We start from the raw sequence: 25,163 nt of genomic DNA, 5'->3' as shown, positions 1-25,163 counted from the left end.
AAAATAACACTTTTCCCCCATGTATATACAAATGAAATTTCTATCCCTCTTTTTATTTTTAAAATTGCTTCCATTTATCTGATGGACTTATGTTTTAATCTGGGTTCTAAGAAGTGTGAAAGAACATCTTCGTCATTCAGATAAAGAAGCCATGACTTTCTTTGATTGGGGTTCTTTGATTTAATTTTTGATATTAAGCTATATGAGCTGTTTGTATATTTTGGAAATTAATCTTGTCGGTCACATCATTTGCAAATATTTCCTCCCAGTCTGTAGATTGTCTTTTCGTTTTGTTCATGGTTTCCTTTGCAAAAGCTTTTAATTAGGTCCCATTTATTTTTATTTCCATTACTCTAGGAGATGGATCCAAAAAGATATTGCTGCGATTTATGTCAGTGTTCTGCCTGTTCTCCTCTAGGAGTTTTATAGTATCCAGTCTTACATTTAGGTCTTTAATCCATTTTGAGTTTATTTTTGTATATAGTGTGAGGTTTTCTAATTTCATTCTTTTACATGTAGCTGTCCAGTTTTCCCAGCAACACCTATTGAAGAGATTTTTTTCTCCACTGTACATTCTTGCCTCCTTTGTTGTAGATTAATTGACCACAAATGGGTTTATTTCTCGGCTTTCTATCCTGTTCCATTGATCCATATATTTTTGTGCCAGTACCATACTGTTTCGATTATTGCAGCTTTGTAGTATAGTCTGGAGACCACAAGCATGATTCCCCCACCTCCATTCTTTCCATATGTTTATACGGTCTTCAGTTTCTTTCATCAGCATCTTACAGTTTTTGGAGTACAGGTCTTTTGCCTCCTTAGGTAGGCTTATTGCTAGGTATTTTATTATTTTTGATGCAATGGTAAATGGAATTGTTTCCTCAATTTCTCTTTCAGATATTTCATTGGTAGTGTATTGAAATGCAACAGATTTCTATGTATTAATTTTGTATCCAGCAACTTTACTGAGTTCATTGATGAACTCTAGTTTTCTGGTAGCATCTTTAGGATTTTCTACATATAGCGTCATGTCATCTGCAAACAGTTTAACTTCTTTGGAGAGCTCAGGCAGGGAAGTGTGGAGCAAGGCCAGGCTGGGGTGAGCGGTCCCTGGAGTGGAGCAGGGTTCTCAGGACACACTTTTCTTCCTCTCTCTTTCCCTCCCCCTCTCCTCCCTCCCTCCTCGGTTGTTGGTGGGGGTGGGGGATCAGCCAGCTGGCAGGGGAGGGGGCAGCTCAGGGGCCTGTAGCCCTCTGGAATTGCTGTGGCTTTTCTGCAGTCTTGTGCTTTGGTCATGTCATGGGATTGTAAACCTTTCCTGTTGGGAGCTTTGAAAGATGAGGGAGCTTTGAAAGATGAATCATGACTGGGGAGGGTGTAGGGAGGTCCATCAGGGAAATGCCCCCAAACTGATGATGGACACAGCACTAGCAATCAAAATATTGAAATCCAACCTGAGTGAAAACCAGACCCAAGTCTGAGCTCACGCCAAGTACCTACTCCACTGTCAAGAGCTAAAGTGTTACCACCTGGCTTTTTGAACATTATCCCCTCCATCAGAAGCTGCAAGTGTCACTCAGACACCCAGTAGGCTGGCCTCTGCCAGGAAGGCCTTTTCAGTGCCGCCAGGGGCTGAGTATAAATCCTGGTGCCTGACAGCACAGGCCCTTCCTGACATGGCACAATCATCCAGAAAAATGATTTGCTAAAGAAGAGACAGGTAAGACCACACTTTACCTCCAAAGAGAAAGAGAAGTGCTTTTTGTAATCAATCAGTAAACAGATCATAGGGGACGGCCCCGGAAGGAGTTGAAGGTGTAAGGAAGGGGTGAGCAGTAAGGCTAGAAATCCTGAGTGCTATCCTCCGATGGACAGCTCCTGGGAACCTGCTAGAAGCACAGAGCCTCAGGCCCCACAAAAGACCCTGCACTCTGGCAAGACCCCCAGGGTTCACAGTGCACTGGAGTTGGAGAGGCACTGGTCTAGGGTTGTACTGAGGAAATCTAAAGGCCAGGTCCTCCTGATGCCCAAGCTCCATCTCTTTTCCGAAGCTTTCTGAAGGCTCTACCCATTCTTTTCTCTTCGTTGCTACTGCACTGAGGTTTAGCCCCACTACTGTGTGAGGTTCTGTCTCCCCAGTTAGACTGTCAGCTCCTCCAAGCAGGAGTTTCTTCGTGTCCCAGGCATCTTGTATATGCCTTACATGAACAGCAACTAGTCCATCAGCAATCACCCCAAACTGTTTCAGGGCCTAGAGGAGTGCTTCTCACATTTAGAAATCATCCAGGGAGCTTTAAAAAACAACACAAACACCAGCAGATGAGAAAAGATGGCTGGCGAAGGCACTCCCCTCCACCACCCTGATTTTTATTTATTAAAAAATTTATTTTATTTATTTTTGGCTGCACTGGGTCTTCGTTGCTGCGCACGGGCTTTCTCTAGTTGCGGCGAGCGGGGGCTACTCTTCATTGCGGAGCGTGGGCTTCTCACTGCAGTGGCTTCTCTTGTTGCGGAGCACCGGCTCTAGGTGCGCGGGCTTCAGTAGTTGTGGCACGTGGGCTCAGTAGTTGTGGCACGTGGGCTCAGTAGTTGTGGCACGTGGGCTCAGTAGTTGTGGCTCACGGGCTCTAGAGCGCAGGCTCAGTAGTTGTGGTGCACGGGCTTAGCTGCTCTGCGGCATGTGGGATCCTCCTGGACCAGGGCTCGAACCCGTGTCCCCTGCATTGGCAGGAGGATTCTTAACCACTGCGCCACCAAGGAAGCCCCACCTTGATTTTTAGATTAGCCCAAACTGGCCACAGCAGGGTGTTAGGACTGTAATGGGCACCCAGGAGCTGGACACCACGCCTTAGTGGGCTGCCGGGCAGCCCCAACTCCTCCACTGCGTCCTCAGCGCTGGAACGTGCTGCTACTCTGCACAAATCCCACCAACTGACAGGCAGACATCACATCCCCTCTAACTGTCCCAACCAGCAGTTCATCGTTTGCATGTTTGTACATAGGGTTAAATAAAAACTTTAAAGGATGTTGACTTCTGTAAAGCCCTAGAGCCTGGCTGCCTTTAACAAAGCTCTTGTTATTTTTCATGCAGAAAAAAAAATGCACCCCAGATCGCAAATTCTGACAATCAGTGGCAGCACACAGATAACTGTAAGTTTTATTATGAATTTAAAAACCTAAACATTTCATGAGGACTGGGAAGCCTACCCACAAGATCTGCCCTCCTGCATTTCCAACTCCCACACGTCCAGGTCTCACCACACATACACCCCAATGATGTGCAATCCGCAGCACAGCACGTCCTTTATTTGCACTATTGATAGAAAACTGGCGTTTAGATTTCAAAATTTTTATTACAAAATTACCAGCAGTCTTAAGCATTTCAACAATGCTTATGAACTCTACCTTGCTGACACAAACAAAGCTATTCAAAAAGCAGGACCTGTCTGAAGTGGACTCTTGTATGTCCTGAGATCCTTAGAGGCCACCCTGCTCAGGACCCATTTGTGACCGTGTCTTCTTCCATCTCCTCTTCACCATCATCAGTGGGGCCTAGAGAAAAACACAAAGCCGGAAGTAATATCAATTTTAGAGAACGTGCTTGCTCAGTGTGTGAGCGCCCATCCGTGAGGCTGCTGTGTGCCAGGCCCTGGGCAAGGTACAAAAGCCCAACAGCGGCCTCTGCCTTGAGGAGTTTAGGGTCTGGAGACCATCTATCTTTGGCAGGTATTGGAAAGGATTGTCAGTTCCTAAGAGGAAGGGTCACAAAGGTGTTTTATGCAAGTCAAACTCTTTGCCTGCCATTCTAGTCAAGCTGATAACTCTTTTTTTTTTTTTTTTTTGCGGTACTCGGGCCTCTCACTGCCGTGGCCTCTCCCGTTGCGGAGCACAGGCTCCAGACACGCAGGATCAGCAGCCATGGCTCACGGGCCTAGCCGATCCACGGCATGTGGGATCCTCCCGGACCAGGGCACAAACCTGTGTCCCCTGCATCGGCAGGCGGACTCTCAACCACTGCACCACCAGGGAAGCGTGATAACTCATTTTTTATAAACACAAAAAGCTTACACTTTGTGTTTTGTTCTTGCCACTACTATGGGCAAAGAAACTGGGAACACTCAAAAAGATTTAAAAAAGGGGCGGGGGGGGAATACCTACCACATGCTGGGGATAGTCAGTTAGTGACTATGTCTCTAAATTAAGAAAAATATGGCAACAACAATGAAACAGTTGTTATTTGTCAACAATTTATTGCAGATATTTTAGTCAATGTATTCTGATAAAGGAAATGTTTTAACCCTGTCAATGTTAGGGAAAATTTCTCATGTTTGTTTCTAGTTAGACCCAAACATTACATTTCTAGATACAGGAAGTGCTGCTACTCAGAAGCCTGGGCCCACTGAAATTGACAGAACCAGGAACAATCTCCATCTTCCTGTCCTCAATGTGCCCGCATGTTTAGATGACACTGAAAAATCCAAAGCTAGCCTAAGGCTCAAATAAAACACTTTAGGGGAAGCAAATTAATTCAGTAATTTTGTCATACTGCAGTCCCAATAAGCAATTAGACACAGCTTCCTCCCCCAAGCTGTTACCAGGGAGTCTTGAAAGCCTTTGACAGACCTGTATTGTTCTCAGGACCGCAGACCTCCTCCGGCATGGGGACTGCAGGCCTGCAGTCCCCGGAGGGGCTGGACTTGAGAGCTCACTCTGCTGCCCGTCTCACCACATTCCCCCCATCCCTTGACCTTGGCTCACACTGTCCTCCTTCAGTCCAAGTGTGCAAGGATCTCTTAAGGCCAGTGCAGTTCCTTGCCCCGAGAATGCCATTCTGCCTTTGTCTAGTTCAGGGGTTCTCAAATATTTTAATTTTAGGACCCAAAGAGCTTTTGTTTAAGTAGATTACGTTTATCGATAGTATGTTAGAAAATTAAAAGTATTTTGAAAAACAGTAATTCATTAAAACAATAAATCTATTATATAGTAACAATGTTTATATTTTTATAAAATATAACAATACCAATATTTTCTAAAACAAAAATATTTAGTGAGAAAGTCGGCATTATTTTCTAGTTTTGCCCATCTCTGTAATGTCTGCCAAATAGCAGCTGGACCCGTGTAGTGACTTCATCATTCCACTTGCTACAGTATGTTGTTTTGATTGAAGGGTATGAAGAAAGTCAGCCTCACACAGACATGTAGTTAGACAAGGGAGGAGTATTTTAAGTCTTTGCAGGCAGTTGTGGATATTCTTTTCTGATACTATGCCCAAACTTGACAGAAGTGGTAGTTGTTTTTTTTTTTGGCCACATCACTTGGCTTGTGGGATTTTAGTTCCCCGACCAGGGACCGAACCCAGGCCCACAGCAGTAAAAGCCAAGTCTTAACCACTGGACTGCCAGGGAAGTCCTGAAAGTGGTAGTTTCTTAAAGGTTAGATTGCAGTGTGGAGTCTGAAACCTTATCAATGAACTTTTCATACTCTCTGACTTGAAAATCCACCGGTTTACTCTGTACTCTGAATGGATGCATAACTCTGTAACATCATTTGGAAAACATTGTTCACTGAGTTATACAGGTCTTCCAAATGTTGACCCATTTCTTTATATGTTATATAAAAAAAATCACATTCATTAATAGCAACAATTTCCGCAGAGAAGTCTGGAAGTACTGGGAAACTGTCAAGGTTACAATTGTGGAAAAAAATTTTCCCAGCTTTTAATTTCTGCTTGAAAATTTGATTATCATTGGTAACAAACACTAGCTGCTCTCCTTGAAGTGGCAAGCTCACTTCACGTTGGTGAAGCTGCCTGCCTCTCACCTGAGCCAGCACAAGCACAGGGAGCCAACCACCCACGTAGGCACAGAGGTGCTTTATGCACCCCCATTCCATCGTCACCCAGGAAACCAAAAATGTGTGCCCCAAGGCCCCAAGGACCACACGGATGAGAACCACTGGTCTAATTAACGTCTTACTCATTTTTAGCTTCAGTTCCAGCATTATTTCCCCAAGGAAACTTTCCCTGAGCTGCCAGTCTAGACAGAGGTCCCAGTTACATTCATATCAAACTTGTAATATGCACGGTCTGGGGTAGTTTTCACTTTATACCCAACTGTCCACCAGTCTGCCTTACACAAAGCTGGCATTTACTATCAGAAGGGCTCACACCCTATGCTCAGTGCTACCTACGAAGTATCTTACTTAGTGCTCCCAACAACCTTTTGAGGTTACCATTATCACTATCTCAGATTTAAAGATAAGGACACAGATTTAAGAGTAAGTACAGATTAAGAAATTTACCCAAGGACAGAACTGGTGAGGCTAAGCTCTGACCCTCAGCCTGTCTGGCTCTGGAGCCTGTGTCCTCATCTGCTAAGCTAGCCTACATGGACAGGGGTCAAAGGCAACACGGTCACCTCCACTGTTCGCTTTCATTCCATGGCTATGAAATAATGTTTGTCTCAACTTTTACAAAAACCCCAGAGTCCTAGAACATAACATTCTTTAACAAATGATTTCTCTTCAAAGAGCATTTAAAGGCATTTTGTGTGGATTAGATTAGATGGTAATGAGGCACTATTGTAGCATTCTTGGGTCGTAGCATCTAAACTGTTTTGCAATCACTCCAAGTGTACCATTTGTTTTGCAATCACTCCAAGTGTACCATTAATTTGGAAATAAAGACAGAACATTGTTACCTGATCTGCGTTCTCTGCCAGGTATCTGACCGGACTGAAGCAAGCCCTTCAGCCGCTCCACTTCAGCCAAAGTTGATGCGTTTGCTATAGCATTCTGGATGCCAGGAGACAATGGAGACGGACAGTTACTTTCATCTAAGCCTCCACCACCCAGAAAACACTCACAGGAATTCACACCGTCTTTCTGAGTTGGAATATTAAATAGTTCTTTGTTGGGGGAAGAATTTTACTGGCACAGTGAAATCAAGCCCAAAACCAAATCATAAATTTCCAAAATTGGTAAACAGCTGTAGACCCTATTATAAGAGAGCAAATAATCGCTGCTCGTGTCCTAAAATCTTAGCTAATTGAAGTACCTATTTGGAATTATGCTACTGGATAATTTAGGAGGCAGTATTATAAAATTAGGATTTCTCATCAAGCAGGATCTTTCAGGTAGCAAATCTTTCAAAGTAAAAATTAAGACAGCATGCAAAGGTAACTAACTGTTCAAATAAAACACATCCTGGGAAAATGAGAAAGACCAGAGCTGCCTCCACTTTGACTGGCTCATATAATTAATTCAAGTCAAAGTCTGGTCATATGATATCTTTAAGCTAGTTTTTCCTTACACAAAAATACAGCTGGATTCTAACAACTGTGGGGAAAATTTGCAGTGTTTGATTTATTACTTGGGTTATTACATAATTTTGTGTCCTAAACCCATAACAGCTCACTCCAGTCCAAGAATCCTAACACATGATTACCTTGATTGCTTCCACATCCCCTGGAGATGGCCCACCTTTCTTTTTGTCAGTTGGCAAACCAGCACCTGGATTGAAACTTGGGAGGGGAGGGAAGTACAAAACTGTCAAATCCAGACCAATAGAAATTGCTTCTCTTTTACTTTCAAAAGCTTTTGAAAGTAATTCAACCAGTGTAGTATCTTATCTTTGTTAACAAACTGATACAAGAAACTCTCTCCTTCAGAAACACCACCCAGTTCATCTTCCTACAGAGAAAGGAGGACGTATATAATATCACACTAAGACTGAATACTGAAATATTTGCTCTGCTACCCTGGTAGAAATCTCATGTGATACATGGACCACTGATGGTCACGGATCATCATCACGCAAATTTAGTACTGTAGTAGTCACAGGTGTTTCATTTCATTTTGCAGGAGGCAAAATGCCAGACAGATAATGTTTCTGAAGGTGAAGTGGAGTGAAGTTGGACATCCGGATCTTACGTTTTGCTTCTCCTGGCAATATCCTTTGCAAGTTGTGCACCCCGTTTGCCCTTGAACATTTTCTCTGCTTCCTGACGCTCCTACAGCGACACCACACACATAGTTAATGGAAATAGGAATACCACATGCATTTAGATGCATTCCTCAGAAAACATGGAAGAAAACTCTCCTGGAATACTCTGGGCTGGTGAAAATACCACGAAGCCAATTTCACATTAAAAGGAGACACAGTGGTCGCCTTTCTGGTGAAGGTCCTTGAAGAAAGTTCCCTCTCCGAGTTTCAAGGAGGGGCTCTCAAGGAACTAAGAAGGTTAAAAAAAAAAAAAAAATCCCCCAATAAAGGGAAAATCATTCTAACAATTAAAGGTACTGAAACGTGGATTACATTACACTCCCCACAGGGAGTGCATCTAAGCAGGCCGTCTGCTGTGACAGTGCCCACGGCGGCTCTGAGGCTGTGCCACCTCTAGAAAGGCCAGCCCCACACAAGACAACCGGAACTCAAAGTCCCACCATAAACACCGTATGCGAAAATTGACTTAGCGCCCCCTCCCCATTCTCATTATAAACCAATGATAAAAATCACTGGGCCATTTAAAAAGTCAGTAACGAAAGTATAAAGGAAAACACACCAATCTATAATGACTTACAACAGAGTAATACTTACTTTTAGTTTCACCTTCTGGAAATCCAGTACTCTGACTTGTGGAACTTTATAAATCACATATAGTCTGTAATGCTTCTTATTTGTTACAGGATTCCTTAGAATACTACAAGAAAAGGAACAATACAGTGCCAATGTTGTTCACAGCACAGCACTCAAGAGGTCCATTTTAATAAAATCTAATGAGTCCATGAAGTAAGGCAAAGTTCACTATTCTTCACATTTCAATGTCATAAGAACTTAACACTACGGAAATTTTAACATAGCCCAAAGGAAATACTTTCAGTATTTGTTTTTTAAAGGTACTTTTTACTAACTGATGACTTTAAGATCAAGGCTGGTAATGGTGTTATTTTAAAAGACTTTATTGTCACCACCACAAATAATTTCCATACCTTAAATAAGTCAATGATTTGAGAGATGCCAAAGGGTCCAGATCACCCTGTAAAATAACAGCCACAGGTAAGAACACGAATACCACACCCCATTTTGATACTGTGAAATGGTGGATGCCTTTGCAGCAAGGACTGATCTTGTCTTTTATGCATTTGCTTTTCCTGCCCCAGAACCGCACAACACTAGCACATCACAGATGCTTGGCACATTTCTACTGAATACCCTGGTTCATAAATTTGAGCTTCTTAAACTTAATATCTTGGCCACAACAGTTTCTGTCTCAACAGCAGAAGAGACCAAAAAAAAAAAAAAAAAAAAAATCATTTCCTGTAGCAAGTTCAAAAGGACTACTGAGCTTAAAGCAGTGATTGAGAAAAGAAAGCAATGTGAAAACTTCTGTAACTTTTGAGCAAGTTGTTCACATAGGGAACCTCAAACCGTGATCTTGGTGTAAGGTGGTTTTTCCTGTTGGTGCCTGGGAGCAACACGGGTATGTCATCTTTGAGGGAAGGCAGCTTTATTCTAGGCGCCCCCAAACCTCTTCAAATAAAATTTTCAAGGACAAGGAGTACACTTAAAAAATAACGTATATATTGGGCTTCCCTGGTGGTGCAGTGGTTGAGAGTCCGCCTGCCGATGCAGGGGACACAGGTTCGTACCCCAGTCCGGGAAGATCCCACATGCCGCGGAGCAGCTGGGCCTGTGAGCCATGGCCGCTGAGCCTGCGCGTCCGGAGCCTGTGCTCCGCAACGGGAGAGGCCACAACAGTGAGAGGCCCACGTACCGCAAAGAAAAAAAAAAACAAACGTATATGGGAAGAAGGCAGGTTAGCTTTTGAATCTTCCCAAATTATGTCATAAAACACAGTGCCACAAGGATAGGAAAACCAAAATGTACAGTCAACTACAAGCAAACTAGATGAAAAGGTACTCTGGCAAGAACCTAACACAGAAGCCAGTGAGGACAAACTACTGTGAGAGCTACATGCCTTGCCTGGTGACAACATCCATAAAGGAAGAAGAGAGGAAAGGCAGAGAGGCGTCCAAGAGACCCGAGAACTCCAAAGCGACTGACAGGTACCCAGTTTGAGAAAGGATAGGCAAAAGATAGGCATGTCCCAATAATGAACACATTAAGTGTGTGATGACGCCTGAAGGGCTCGAGCAATCTGGGACTTCACTCCACCAGAAACTGTGCCCTTTCCAGAACAAAGCCCCACATGGAGGAGAAACTGCTAGAACAGATCTGAACTAAGTGGGACAGGGCCAAGAGGGACAATGAGGAAAAAAGTACAAGTAAAAGCAGGAGAGGGCAACACAGCCAGGTGCTCAGAAAGCTGCCACTTTTAAATACCTCACAACAGCATGGGAGGGAGCTCTAAAGCTTGCTACTGGCACACCATCACTAAAGGAAATCTAGAGAACAATCCAAAAAGGAACAAAGGAAGACAAATATTGCCTGACCTCACTTTTATGTGGAATCTCAAGAAAAGTCCAACTCACAGCAACAGAGTTGAATGGTGGTTACCAGAGGCTGAGGGGGTGGAGGAAAGGGGAGATGAGCTATTGATTAAAGAGCACAAACTTTCAGTTATAAGATAAATAAGTTCTAGAGATTTCAGGTACAACATTGCGACTATAGTTAAAAATAACATATGGTGTACTCAATATGATAAAAAAGTAGATCTCAAGTATTCTCACTGCACACACGAAAAGGTAACTAGGTGAAGTGGTGAATATGTTAGTCTGTGGTAATCATTTCACAATGTATACATATATCAAATTTCACATTGTACACCTTAAACATATATAATTTTCATTTGTCCATCATACTTCAATAAAGCTGCAAAACCAAAAGAAAGGAAGAACGGTAAATTTAGTCGCACACACAGACACACATATGGACTGTGCAAAACACAGTGGCGTCTTCACGGGGGGGTGGGGGGCAGTGAGATGGTTAAGGTGCCACATTATTCAGGAGGTAGAGGTGCTGGTTAACTGCTTTACACTTGGATAAATATGGGTGTGCTAATTCCTAGGATGCTAAGAATAGAAACAGAGTCTATTTAATAATTAGTTAATCTCTAAACTATCAGAAGGAGAAGTGGAATGCCAAAAAAAAGAGAGAGCAAGCAATACAGGAGAGAAAAAGAATTGCAGATAGATGGAACAAATAAAAAATTCTAGAAAAGAAAGAAGATAAACTCAAATATACCAGTAATTACATTAAACATAAACAGACTATTTCATTTAAAAGTCAGACTTCAGACTGGATTTAAAAAAAGAATCCTATCATATGCTGTTTTCAAGAGACAAATCTAAAATATAAGTACAGAAAAACAATGTAAAGTTAGGATGAAAAAAATGATTATGCAAATACTAATTGAAAGAAAGCTTGTTTTGGTATACTGCAGCAGATAAAATAGACAACCAGGGTAAAACAGCACTAATAAGATGTAAAGAGGGTCACCACACATAAAAGGTTTATTTCATCAGTAAGATACATAAAATTTGGATATATCAAATAAAATAACCTAAAAATATATAAAACTAAAATTGACAGAACTCCAAGGAAACAGTCAAATCCACTATCATGCAGGATTTTAATACACCTCTTTCGGTGACTGATCGGACAAACAGCCTTCATCTTTGCAAACAGCTTTAAACACAATTACAACACACAGAATATACTGCCCCCATCATGCCACAAGTTCCCTATGAACGCACATACCTCATATAGTTTAGAAAGGACATGCCCTCAGATCAGTGCTTTCTTACTTTTGGAGTCAAGTACTCCTTTGGGAATCTGAAAGAAGCTTATAGACCTCGTCCACCAGGAAAGGAACAATCAGGGAAATAGGGAAGGGAGGGGTTAAGGGCATAATAACCTTAAATCAAGTTATATCATATGAACTTAAACATCCAGTATTTAAGTGAGAAATTTAGGTTGCAAAACAATGTACAGTATAAGCTCAATTTTGTTAAAAATTATACACAGAGCAGAAATTTAAAAACATAAGAATAATCATATTCAAATAGAGAAAATGAAACTTGCCCCCTATCTTATAAGAAACTGGATTTCAGGGGCTTCCTTGGTGGCACAGTGGTTAAGAATCCACCTGCCAATGCAGGGGACACAGGTTCGAGCCCTGGTCCGGGAAGATCCCACATGCTGAAGGGCAACTAAGCCCCTGAGCCACAACTACTGAAGCCCGTGCACCTGGAGCCCATGCTCCACAACAAGAGAAGCCACCGCAATGCGAAGCCCGCTCGCCACAACTAGAGAAAGCCCACACGCAGCAACGAAGACCCAACGCAGCCAAAAATAATAAAAGAAATAAATAAATTTATAAAAAAATAAAGAAAGTATAATGTTTTTTTTTAAAAAAAACAGATTTCAAATGGATCGTTGATCTAAATGTGGAGGAAAACAATAATTTCTCGAATAAAACTCTCCAACAAAATTTAATGTATGTCACATGTGTAATTTTCTAGTAGTGACATTAAAACAGGAGAAACTAATTTTAATAATACATTGTTTTACCTATTTTCCAAAATATTACCATTTCAATGTCAGTTTAAAAAAATTGATAGTTTATATTCTTTTTTTTTTGTACTAACGCTCTAGAATCTGTAGTGTATTTTATATTCTAGTATATCTTAATTCAAAGTAGCCACTTGTGGCTAATAGCTACCATACTGGACACTGTGATTCTAGAAAACAGAATATGTGAGTTTCTTTATGACCCTGGGGTAGGGGAAGCTTAACAGAACTCAAAAGTACTAATAACAACAGACTGATGAAATGGATTATGCTTGAATTAGGAACTTCTCTATCAAGACCCTAAGAGAGTCAAAAGGTGAGCTAGAGAGTGGGAAGATATTTGCAACACATAACCAAAAAAGGCCCTTTTCCTGAATTAATTAAGAAAAGAAAAAGGATGATGAGATAATTTTCTGGATTTTCCAAGTTTTCTATAAAAGGCATGTAGTACCTTTAACTCCTCCCTGCAAATACGTTTTTCCCCTGTTCAACTTACCAATTCCACAAGACTGTTGTTGGTGAGAATGAGTTCTGTCAGACAGGGCAGAGCCTGATCAAGTCCCTCACCTATACGGCTAAAATAAAAAGAAAAAATCTTAATGAAAGTAAAAATTAAGTAAGCTAACAACTTCATCTAAGCCCTTGCCCAGAGGACTTCAAAGCGGGAAGAACCTTAGAGATCTTTCTTCCAACACTCTAACAGAAGGAAAATGAGGCACAAAGAGGAAACTTGTCTGAGGTCACAGAAGTGGGATGATTTTAAAACCCATGCCTCCTGAAATGCCTCCTGAAAGCTGCCGGGGGCTCCTTCCACTGCTACGCTATCTAATGAGACCTAACACGAAGAGAAAGTCCTGTGTAAATAGACTTACTTTGCTCATCTCAGGACTTGTGTGCAGGTAGCACAGAAATACAAGTGGTTCTGCATTCACAGCTCAAGCACAAGATACACCAACCAAACCACAACGGAATAGTTAACTCATGAGAAATACACCTATTAAAAAAACGCAACTCAACACCCAGAACTTCTTAAAGACATTGTCTATAGACCTTTAATAACTTTTCTCCAACAAAATTTACAGAGATGATGAACGTGGGTCAAAAAAAAATCTTAATTTCAATAAGCAATATTCTAAAAATCAGCTGCAGTTAAAGAAAAACAAATAGCAGAGGATTTGAGGTAGAATGAGATGTTCAGTCAAAAATATAATTGTTGAATTTTATGTTATCTCTTTAATATGACCCCTCTGATAATTTTAATTATTATTTTAGAAATCAACCAAAATATGTACAAAGCAGCATGTTTTTAACTTAAATTAGAAACTTACCATGAACATATATATATACACACAAGATTTCTGAATAAATGCAAATAAGACTAGACCAATGACAAATTAATCTCTGGATCTGTATGAGACAAGTGCAGCTCATTTTCCATTTAAGAAATATGTAGGTTAAAAAGAAAAATAAAGAAATATGTAGGTTTAACTGGCAGTATATACTGCAACTTCTTCAGGGAACTCTGCAACATTTACTCTAGGGGGAAAAAGCTACTTTCCACTGGTAGACAATTACCATATTCTGTTGTTGTTCACTAATAATGTTTTCAGTCTTCTCAACAAAGGAAAACCATCCAGTTTCCTGATTTCATTGTCAGAAAAATCAATGGCATCAAACTGGTCTAAGGTAGCGCCTAGATTTTCAATGACAGGAATTTTATACCCTGCAAAAAGGAGGAAAAAAAAACACCCACACAAATATTAATATAATTAAAAGGCACCTAAAACATTAGCAGCATTTCATGTAATTGGACTCACAGCTAATGTTCCTTCCAAAAGTGTTTACCTAACACCTATGCCGTTGCCAGACACTGCCAGGTACTGGCACATAGTACAAGGAACAAGACAGTCACAAGTCCCAGCTGCCATGAAGCTTATAGTCTAGCAGTGGACATGAAGATGGCGATGGTGACAAGGGCAGTAATGATGAGAATACTTAGTAGCAGTAACTAGTACCTAACAGTTTTCAAGAATATTTACAAGGTGCCTAATGCTGCTCTAAGCAAGGCCCCAGAGCTAGTGAAGTGGCCTAAGAGGACTTTACGCTGTGAGCTGCTTAACTGTCAGCGTCCAAACGTTGTTCACACATGGTGGACAACAGCCCTCAACCTCTTTTGCATCCCACAGGCCCGATTCCTAGAACTCATTGGGATGTCTTCATGATATCATGACAGTTCCCCCTTACTTCACCTCCCCCAGCTCAAACCCAGAGTTGAAAGTCAATACTTCACACACAATGGTAAATCACCCTGTGGACAACTCAAATACTCCCTGATTTGTCTAACACGGGCATAATTATTGTGCTAAGTGCTCGGAGAAAAAAAGAAGTTAAACGAGCCAAGGTGAAAGCACACAGTGCAGAGCTGTAAGGGCTACATCAAAGTAAGTGCTGCACCAAAACAAGACTCCTCAACGTTGGGGTGCACTTCAGACTCAGAGAGAAGGCAGGGATCACCTGTGCCAAGACTGTGAAAGCGGTCGGTTACGCTTGAGTTGAACCTTTCTCTAAGAAACTTAGTTTCAACAAAACGAAAGTACTGGGTTTTGTCAGCAAACAAAAAAGCAAGCAGAAAGCAGAGCCCGCAGCCTTGCTGCTCCGGCGACCGCGCTTTCCCCGTGGGAGCGAATCTCAGGCCAAGACTAATTATCTTATACCCCGGAGAAGCCGCCCCTTAAAATGCTGACGAGCTGCACGCCGAGGCGGAAATCACTACAGGAACCTAACAGTTCGGGGGCTTCCGCGACCCTTCAGCAGGCACCGGGCAGCGCCAGCCTCGCTCCCACAGTCCGCTCTTTGCAATGTTCTGGTAAAGGGGGAAAAGACGACTGAAGCCAATGAGGAGCATATATCGGGAAGACAATCGCTTTTGTCCCGTACGTCGTCTCCTCGCTCCCTTACCCTGTCTACACTCTCACGACAGCAAGTTAACGCGTCTCGCTCCGCACGAGGGTCGCAACCGCTAGATCGTGTATTTCCCGGTCCCGCAGCGGCTCAGGCCGCGAAGCCCGCCCGGCTGGCCCGGCACAGGCCCGCGGTCCTACCGGAGCATCGCGGCGGCCCCATGTGTGCGGGGAAGAGCTGGGGTGAGGGGCGCCTCGGAAGGGCCCAGAGACGGCTTTTCGCCGACGACAGCGGGACCCAGCCCGGCTCGGAGCACGGGAAGCAGGCCGCCGGCCACGCTCCGGCCCTGGCGCACGCGGCTAGGCCGGGCCGCCTGGCGGGCGGGGAGGCCGGACCGCCCGCCCCCGTCCGACTCACCCCGCAGGTCCAGCTCGCGGTCCCGCACGGCGTTGGTGTACTGCGCCGCCTGCTCTATCAGCTCCGCCGTCAGTTTCACCATCCTGCCACCTCCCGCCCACCTCGCCGCCCGCTCCTCTCGCCGCACTGACGTCCCGGCATGCCCCGCGCCCGCGCCGGCGCCCGCGCCAGGCAGCACCAATCGCCGCCGGCGTGCGCGGGCTGAGCAGCGTCCAGGCCGAAGCAATCGAGGAGCCACGCCCCTGGGCTCGGGCTCCGCTCTGGTTCTGGCTCTGTTCCTCTGGCACCGCCGCGGTCTGCAGGGACCCCGAGTCCAGACAGCTGTGTCCGCAAGTTAACAAAATGTGAAAGCCCCGAAAGGGAACTTTCTCGTGCATCCGTGCACCGTGAGGTGAAAGGGAGGCTGTGACTGTCCTCACTCCACCCGTGGGTCCAGTGATGGGTCCCGGATTTTGGCCCCCGGCGTACCAGATGAGGACGGGCTGGGTCGCCCGCCCCGGTCGAATTTGTGGTTAGGCCTGTGCTCTACAGACAATTAGATATTCATGTTGAAGCCTGGTACACAGGAAAGCGCGCAGATCAGAAATCTGCAGCAGAGTGAGCACACCCGCGTGGCCGCCGCTGGCCGCCTAAACGAACACTATTCGGAAAACCTGCCCCCCTCACCCCTCCCCAAGGGCAACTGCGAATCCAACACCATAGATTAGTTTTGCTTGCTTTTGATATAGACTCATGCAATCTGGTTTTGTGCCTGGTTTCTTCGGCTCTGTGTCGTGCCTGGAATCCATCCAGGTTGCAGGCAGCAGAGGTTTGTTTACTTGCTGTTGTATAGAATTCCATTGTGTCTCTCACACCATAACTTATCCATTTTGCTGTTCATGGACATTAGAGTTTCCAGTTTGGGGCTGTTCTGCATAATGCTGCTATAAATTTTCATGTGCGTGGATCTGATGCACATGCATCTTAATTTCTCCAGGAGTGGAACTAATGGGACATAGGGTGTGGTATCATCGATAGATAATGCCTGACGATCACTGCCAAGAGGCTGAAATAATTTCCACAGTCTCTAGTGGTGTGTTAGGGTTTCCATCACTTCCAACGTCAGCCTCATTGGCACGGTCAGTCTTTATAATTTTAGCGATCCTGGTGGGTGTGTAGTGGTATTGCACTAATGCTTTGCTTTTCTCTAATAACTAATAAAGTTGAGGATCTTCTGTATATGTTGTCCACTCTTGATATCTTTTGCAAAGTGCCCATTCAAGTCTTTGCCCATCTTTTTCTGTTGGGTTGTCTGCCTTTTATTATTATTATTATTCATGATGGGATTTCTTTATATATTCTGGATATGAGTATACTCTGTGGTTTACCTTTCACTTTTTTTTTTTTTTTTTTTGGTTAAAACTGCTTAAATACCAAAGACCTCACAGGGAGTGGAAATACTGTCCTCACATACATCCTCATTATAATCCATTTTGGTCTAGGAAAACATCTTATTCCCCAAATCACCAAATCATGATCTGGGCTGTAAATTGAATCAAAAGGATAAGAATGTGACTGCCTCTCCCATTTTGAAAAAGAAACAAGCTTTCAAAGGGTCCGATTCAAGAACAGACATCAGAAGAAGAACTTCTTAGCTCAGAAGCCCTGCCCATTGACAGTGTCTTTTGTCCTATCTTGGGGAGGACACTTTTACTATGGTCATGTAGGTCTGGGACCCAGAAAGGGTTTTCTGCTTACTGACCTTTTCACCGTTAATGAAAAGGTGTTGTTTAATGACCAGAAGTTTCTAATTTTTACATAGTTCAGTTTATGTGTATGTGTATTCACGTGTGTGTCTTGTTTGAGAAATCTTCCCTCATCTCCAAAATGTTTTTCTGTGTTATCTACTAGAGGCTCAGTTGTTTTATCCTTCACATTTAGCTCTCCAATTCCCCTGGAATTGATTCCTTTTGAACTTTCTATTGAAGCATGATATACATGCAGCAGACTGCAAACTACACACACCCAAGCAACTGACATCCAGATCAAGAACAGGAGATTGCACATTCCAGAAGCACACCTCTTGCCCTCTTCCAGCCACACCCTTGCCCCAATGGTAACCACTAATCTAACATCTTGCGTAGATTGGCTTTGCCTAGTTTTGTATTTATGCAAAATGCAATTGTACCTTATGCATCTCTTGCTTAACCTGTTTGTGTGTAGATGTAGTTCATTTATTCTCGTTGTTATATAGTTTCTCACTGTGTGAATATTCCACAATTTGTCTATTCTGCTGTTGATGAGCACGGGTAATTTTCAGTTTGGAGCTATTATAAATAGTGCACCTACTAGCATTATAATAAATATCTTTAAGTGAACACATATACTGATATATACTTGGAAATAGAATTGTTGGGCCATAGGGTTTACTTACTTTCAGCTTAAGTAGATACTACTAATTTTCCAAAGTGGTTGTACCAGTTTATACTCCTTACTGACGTTTGGTATCGCCTGTCTTTTTAAGTTTAGCCATTCTGGTGGGTTGGTAGTGGTATCCCATTGTGGTTTTCATTCTATTTCTCTGATTACTAACACAGTTGAGAACTTTAAAAAATATATATTTATTGTCCATTTAATTAGCTTTTGTGAAGTGTTTGTTTAGGTGTTTTGTCTGGTTTTCTATTGGGCTGTCCTTTTTTACTGATTTGTAGGTGCTTTTTTTTTTGGATAGAAGTCCTTGTGAGATAAAAGTACAGTAACTATCTTCCCTCTCTCTGTGGCCTTTTCACTCTGTTAATGCTGTCTTTTGGTGAACAGAAGTTCTTAATTTTAACATAGTCTAATATACGAACTTTTCCCTATATGGTTAATGTTTTTTGAGTCCTCGTTAAGAAATCTTTGCCTATGCCAAAATTATAAATCTTTTCTTCTAAAAGCTTTATTGTTTCCCCTTTCACATTTGGATTTGCAATCTGTCTGGAATAGATTTTCATACATACTCTGAGGTAGGGATCAAGATATATTTTTTCCTCATCTGGGTATTCAGTTGATCCAGCACCATTTATTGAAAAGCCCATCCTTTCACCATTGTGCCACAGTGCTACCTCCTTTTTCATAAATCAAATGTCTAAATATGTGAAGATTTACTTCTGGACTAGCTATTCTGTTCCATGGGTTTAGTCGCCTATTTTTGCATACCATCTTACTGTCTTTATAATAATAAGATCTATTCTACTTTATTTTTTTTTGCGGTACGCGGGCCTCTCACTGTTGTGGCCTCTCCCATTGCGGAGCACAGGCTCCGGACGCGCAGGCTCAGCGGCCATGGCTCACGGGCCCAGCCGCTCCGCGGCATGTGGGACCTTCCAGGACCGGGGCACGAACCCATGTCCCCTGCATCGGCAGGCAGACTCTCAACCACTGCGCCAACAGGAAAGCCCTAAGCTCTATTTTAAAACTTGATATTCGCCTCAAAAAAAGAGCCACTTTGTTTTTCAACATTGTCTTGGTTATTATTCCCCGTTGCATTTGAATAGAAATTTTAGATAAATCTTGTATCTAAAAATGAACCCACACTTTGATTTATATTGTATTGCATCTGTGGATGAAGGGAATTTTTTTTTTTTTTTTTTGCTGCGTTGGGTCTTCGTTGCTGCGTGCGGGCTTTCTCTAGTCGTGGTGAGCAGGGACTACTCTTCGTTGCGGTGCATGGGCTTCTCTTTGCGGTGGCTTCTGTTGTTGTGGAGCATGAGCTCTAGGCACACGGGCTTCGGGAGTTGCAGCACGTGGGCTCAGTAGTTGTGGCTCACGGGCTCTAGAGTGCAGGATCCAGTAGTTGCGGCACATGGGCTTAGTTGCTCCATGGCATGTGGGATCTTCCTGGACCAGGGATCGAACTCGTGTCCCCTGCATTGGCAGGTGGATTCTCAACCACTGTGCAAGCAGGGAAGTCCCTGAAGGGAATTCTTATCTTTACAATATTGAGTATTCCAATCCATAAACATTTATTTAGATCTTCTTTGGTTTCTCTTAGTGTTTTATAGCTTTTGTGTAGAGGTCCTATACCTCTTTTACTAGATTTATTCTAGTTATTTAATAGTTTCTGATGCTGTTGTAAACAGTATCTTCTATTTTAAAAATTCCATTTTCTAATCATTGAGTGCTGGTATATTGAAATACAGTTGATTTACAGTGGAAATACAATTGATACTGGCATTGTATCCAGCAGTCTTGCTGAAGTCATTTACTAATTCTAATCATTAATCTATAACTGTTCTTTTGGATTTTCTACATGCCTAACCCTGCTCTTTGAGAATAATGAACGTTTTATTTCTGCCTTTCCAATTCTTATACCAGTTCTTTATGTTTTGCCCTATTGCTTTGGCTGGGATCATCAGCACAATGTTGGAGAGTGGACATCCTTTAGCAGGCATCACTTCATAGCCCAGGGGCGGGGGTGCGTAGGGGACGGAACCCTCATCACCTGATCAAAGTTAACACCACCGATAATGGAACAAGTCAAAGTCTTGTATCACCTACTAGGATGCAATGACAAGAACACAGCATGGCTTCGGAGAGATTCATGTCAAAGACGCTTGACCTGAATGGAAATATGAGGAAACCTCAGACAAGCACACACTGAGGAGCAGTCTACAAATAACTGGCTGGTCATCTTTAAAAAGTTCAAGGTCATGAAAGTCAAAGAATCAAGGAACTGTTCTAGATTGAAGGCTAGAGCCCTGATGAGTACATGCAGAGAGTGATCTAAATTGGACCCTTTTGCTAAGGGCATTATCAGGACAGCTGGCAAGACTTGAATCCAGTCAGAGGATTGATGGTAGGAATATACCAATTTCCTGATCCCCATGGTTATGTAGGAGAAGATCCTTGTTTATGGGAAATAATTTAAAGTATTTAGGAGGTGGTAGGATATTACATCGGTAATTTACTTTCAAATTGTTCAGGAAAACACTTCTTTGTACTGTACTTGCAACTTTTCTGTAATTTTGCCTTGCGATTGATTGTTTCAAAATAAAGAAAACAATCCAAACTTCATTCCCGAGAGAACCACCAGGTGGAGTCCTTAGACCAGAGAGCTGATTTGACAAGCCCTTCTCTTATTCAATTAAAAACAAAAGGGTAAGCAATTATACTCCAATAAAGATGTTAAAAAACAAAAACAAAACAAAACAAAAAAAAACAGAAGGGTTTATTTCTTTACTTTAAAAAAGGAAAGTAGTATGGGTTTCCCTTGCTTCAGCTCACAAACAGGGACATAAGCTATAGCTGGTTTTATTCATTTTAGGGTATCTCTAGGAAGTTGAGAACAGGTTTTCTTTTTTGATTTCATTTCTCTTGGCTAGGGTTTCTCAACCTCCTCGGCACCTTTGGGGGCTGGATAATTCTCTGCTGCGGGGACCGTCTTGTGCATTCCACAATGTTTAGCAGCATCCCTGGCCTCTACCCACTAGATGTCAGTACAGACGTCTCCAGGGAGACAAAAATCACCCCCTGGGTGAGAACCACTGTCTTTACAATGAGATGTGCTCTGCTCTGGGCACACTGGTGCCCATCTGCTCAACAGGACCACCCTGGGTGTAGCTGATACAGAGTGGGGGGGTGCCCAGGGGAGGGGCAGCTTTGGGTGGTAGGAGCCGCTGTGCCACGTAGGGGGCGCTGTTCCGTGCACGGACAAGCCGCAGAGCCTGGGGCGTCAGGACATTCTGAGACAACCAGCAGGATGGATAAAGCCTTGGCTCATGAAGGAAAGCAGCCGAGAAGTCTGGGACAGGATGCAAACTCCTTTCTCATGACAGTCGGCCCCTAGCGGCCTCTCAGCCGGCTGGGCAGAACCTTACAGTGCCAGAGAATGGCTATGGTGTATTACTTTCCATCACCCTTGCTTGTTCTTATTAAAATAACCTTCCTTTTACTTCACTTCTCCACCTCCTTCCCCTTTGCGTCCTGTGGTCTAAACCTCCACCCCTCACCTGCTCCCAGGGGCCCCAGTGTGCCCCAAGCTTGCAGGCTTAAGGCTCCTCCAGCCACATTATCAATGATTTAAATGCAATGAAGGGCAGTCCCCCAAGTTCAAGGGAACTGCACCATTGGCCACATTTAGACTATGTTGCCCCCCTCCCCCACCGCCGTTTTGTACTTAAAGCTCCATTCACCCCCCTCCTTCCCACTATAAGTGCATCTCCTGTAAAAAGTGCAATTCTCCCCAGCCCTTTGAAGAGGTACAACGTATAAAATCAGCAGTGGCCTGGGAGGGATGGGGACGTGCCTCTGGGGACCACTGTGAGGTGCCAAAGACTTTGGGGACAAGGTCAGAAAAATGTCATCCCCTGGCAATGAAGACAGCTTAAACTGAATGCATCGTGGCCCTGTTTGGCCAGCTGCAGAAGTGACCATCCCTCCTGCCAAGAGCCAGCCTCCCTCCCGGGGCACACGATGGAGCACCCTCGCCAGTGGGTGGCCCCAGACAAGTCACTTCAGCTCTACGAGCCTCGGTCTGTGAAATGAGGGGTTTAGAGGACATGCCCCACGAGTCCATCATGCAAAACAAAATCCATAGACGTGTCCTGCCCCAACAGAGTCCAGATAATCTTAAGGTCGGACCATTTGCAAACAGGCATTTTATGTGGTCAGTCCCTTTTAACAAGGGGGTGATTGGTTCTTAGGCCTTTGTGAACACCTTCTCAACTCCGCACTGCACTCGCCAGCCCCGGGACAGGCTGGCCCAGCCACTGCCGGGCGGGTATGTGCTGCCCGCTGGCCTTCTTGTAGGTGGTGTCCTTTGGTAATAACAGGACTTGATTTCTGGTTCAGTTGCAAACATGTTAAACCATGAATTCTCAGTGGACAAAAAGCTCTAGGGGCTAAAATGGTGCCCTGCACCAGAGGTGCTTAGCAAGTTGCTGGTTTTAATTCAATCAGGCTCCTGGTGGAGGTTGAATTCTTACTGATATTCTGCCCAGTCCTGGCTACTGTCTCCCAAACACACTCACTCAGTCCTTCATTACGTCACATTTGACAACTCGGGCCAAGTCCTGCTCGTGGCGGCAGCTAGCTGGCGGGTCGCATAGCCTCCCCCCGCTTTCCGAGAGCTGCACGCTGCTCCCCACCTCCGGCCACGTGGTCACTGGAAGGGCTCCGGGGCCACGTGTCCCTGTGGCCAGAACTGGTGGAACCGGGCAAACACGGATGCAAGGCAGACGAACCCGGGCCCGAAGCAGATTCAGAAACCTTTAGAGGGCTGGATGGGCACCAATTTTTCTTGGGAGCTCTGAGTGGTTTTGTCATTTGTCCCATCAAGTGGACAGAGAGGAGGCACTGCTGCAATGAGGGTCCAGGTGACACTTAATGCTTGTCCCAGGGCTCCCAAGCCCCGGCTACATCTTTCCTGAAATTCCGAAACAACCCTGGAATCCCAAAACAACGGCCCTCCCCGACTTTTGTCTTTTCCCAAGTCAGTTCTAGTCAGCGCATTTCCTATATGTGCAGACAAAGGACTCCTAGTAAGTACAACTCCGACCTCACAGAGAGGCCAGGGTAAAAATCCCATGTAGCGCGGAGCCCACAGGTGCGGGGATTTCAGCCACTGTGTGGAAGACAAGCTGTGACCTAACGAAATCACACTCGCAGCCAGGTGAAGAGGCTTGCAGTCTGGGCTTCTGTGGCCTGAAGAAGGTCTGTTTGCCAAAGGACACCCTGGAGCTGGAACTCTGGGATTCTCCCACGACTTTGCTGCAGCATTATTCGCTAAAGCTCAAAGACCTTGAAATAAAAGCACACATAAAGCCGTTTCACACACTGGCCAGTACCCACGTTTCAACGTTGTGCCTTGGGAAGAAACACAGGCTCCTTTGCCATGAAATGTTAACTCTTTTATTAATTTAGGGTTAACACTGTATTTGCTTTGTGGATTTCATTTTCGGAGTTGTGGATTCAACAAACAACAGCTGGGCTCCCCCCCAGCTGACAGGGGACTTGTCAAATGTGTTACAGTCAAAGACGGGAGCAGGACGAAATGGAGAACGAGCTCGAAAAAATTTAAGGCAAATGTTACTCCCATATTAAAGGGACTTGATCAAGCAGATCTGTGCATATCAATGAAAATATATGAAATATTTGTCAAAATAATTAACATTGGTAAAAATCAGAACACGTAGCTTATAAAATACCCACACAGGTTTGGCAAAAATAAATCCAGCCGTGTCGTTAGGCTCATAGCACACACAGACGCAGGGGCGCCCACCTTAAGAACAAGTCTCCTGGAAAGCAGGGCCAATGTATTTTCAAAGCAATTCCACAAAATGGGACACGACAGACAATTAACAGTTCACAGGCTGGGTTTACATTTTGGTAGGAAGAATTGCTTGGTCGTTGGGGCACCTTTTGGCCAGCCCCTGGGACGCCTCCTGGGGACCCTCTGTGTTAGGCAGAGGTGACCGTTCATCTGGGCCATGAGACTCCCAGAGACACAGATAGGATGCAGAGACCAGGGACCTTCAGCTCCCTCAGAGGAAAGGGCGGCAGAGGAAGGAGGGTCCCTCCAACCCATCCGTTTGGGATTAGACTTTCTAAGCCATGGCTGCAGTTTCAGAAGTCGCTGATTATGGAGAAATAGATGCTCCATCCCCAGTGGTCACACGTTTGAAGCCCCAAAATCTGTTTTATTTACAGTCTGACCAAACCATCCCCCAGACTGTGGCAGGCAGATGAGCAGGTATGCCCCTTAGCCCTCCATCACGCAGGGGCACAGCCCAGGGGTCTGCGGGCTGCCCAAAAGCACGGGGAGAAGAGCAATGCACCAAGCATCCTGCCTTTCTGCTTTGGTCTCGAAGATTCAGTAAACTTATGGTTCCAGAAGCTGCTCTGAAGCCGGAGCTGTGGATTCCTGGAATGGGTTCTGTTCCCGTTGTGAGTTAGCCAGAAGAATGGAGCCAGCAAGCAGGGTGTGAGAGGACATCGCCGACACCTCCTCGAAGCCCTCACCCACCTGGCCTGGGCGCCCAGAGATGCTGCGGAAGGACCTCTCTCCTGGGGAGATAAAGCCGTCAGATGCAGGGTACCACTCCTGAAACAGACTCTGGCCGACAGCCTGGAGGAAGGTGGACGGACAGACAGGAGGGGCCCTGCCCTGTGCGGGCGGCCGGGCGCCCCTACCCAGCCAGGAGGCAGGTGCGGCAGCAGAACTGGATGAAGAGCTTGCGTTCGCAGAGCCGGTTGGACTTGACCATCTCGCAGAAGGTCTCATCGGCTGGGCCCCCGGGAAGGAGAAAGGAGAGACATGTGAGATTTGGGGGCCAGTTAGGATTGTTCCCATCAC

General features: G+C 44.3%; 2 protein-coding genes across 7 annotated transcripts in view; both read right to left on the bottom strand.

The window, feature by feature from the left end:
* Positions 1 to 3,139: 3,139 nt before the first annotated feature.
* SNRPA1 (small nuclear ribonucleoprotein polypeptide A') lies at positions 3,140 to 16,006 on the bottom strand. Its single transcript, XM_004312972.4, has 9 exons — positions 15,851 to 16,006; positions 14,108 to 14,255; positions 13,029 to 13,107; positions 8,989 to 9,035; positions 8,597 to 8,699; positions 7,930 to 8,009; positions 7,445 to 7,520; positions 6,699 to 6,792; positions 3,140 to 3,552 (listed from the first exon to the last, which is right to left on the bottom strand). The coding sequence occupies exons 1-9, from the start codon at positions 15,930 to 15,932 to the stop codon at positions 3,494 to 3,496; spliced, it is 768 nt and encodes a 255-aa protein (XP_004313020.1). The 5' UTR covers positions 15,933 to 16,006; the 3' UTR covers positions 3,140 to 3,493.
* Positions 16,007 to 23,696: 7,690 nt separating this feature from the next.
* The window catches only part of PCSK6 (proprotein convertase subtilisin/kexin type 6), a 189,973-nt gene continuing 188,506 nt past the window's right edge, over positions 23,697 to 25,163 (bottom strand). For all 6 annotated transcript variants that reach the window (XM_033852286.2, XM_033852281.2, XM_033852283.2 and 3 more), the window contains one exon: positions 23,697 to 25,094. In XM_033852286.2, coding sequence (XP_033708177.1) covers positions 24,997 to 25,094 — 98 coding nt within the window. In that variant the 3' untranslated portion in view covers positions 23,697 to 24,996. The remainder of the gene's footprint in view (positions 25,095 to 25,163) is intronic.

Source organism: Tursiops truncatus, chromosome 2, assembly GCF_011762595.2.
Source record: "Tursiops truncatus isolate mTurTru1 chromosome 2, mTurTru1.mat.Y, whole genome shotgun sequence".
Taxonomy (NCBI): domain Eukaryota; kingdom Metazoa; phylum Chordata; class Mammalia; order Artiodactyla; family Delphinidae; genus Tursiops; species Tursiops truncatus.
The sequence above is the reverse complement of the archived record's forward strand: the minus strand, read 5'-3'. Positions and strand labels throughout refer to the sequence as shown.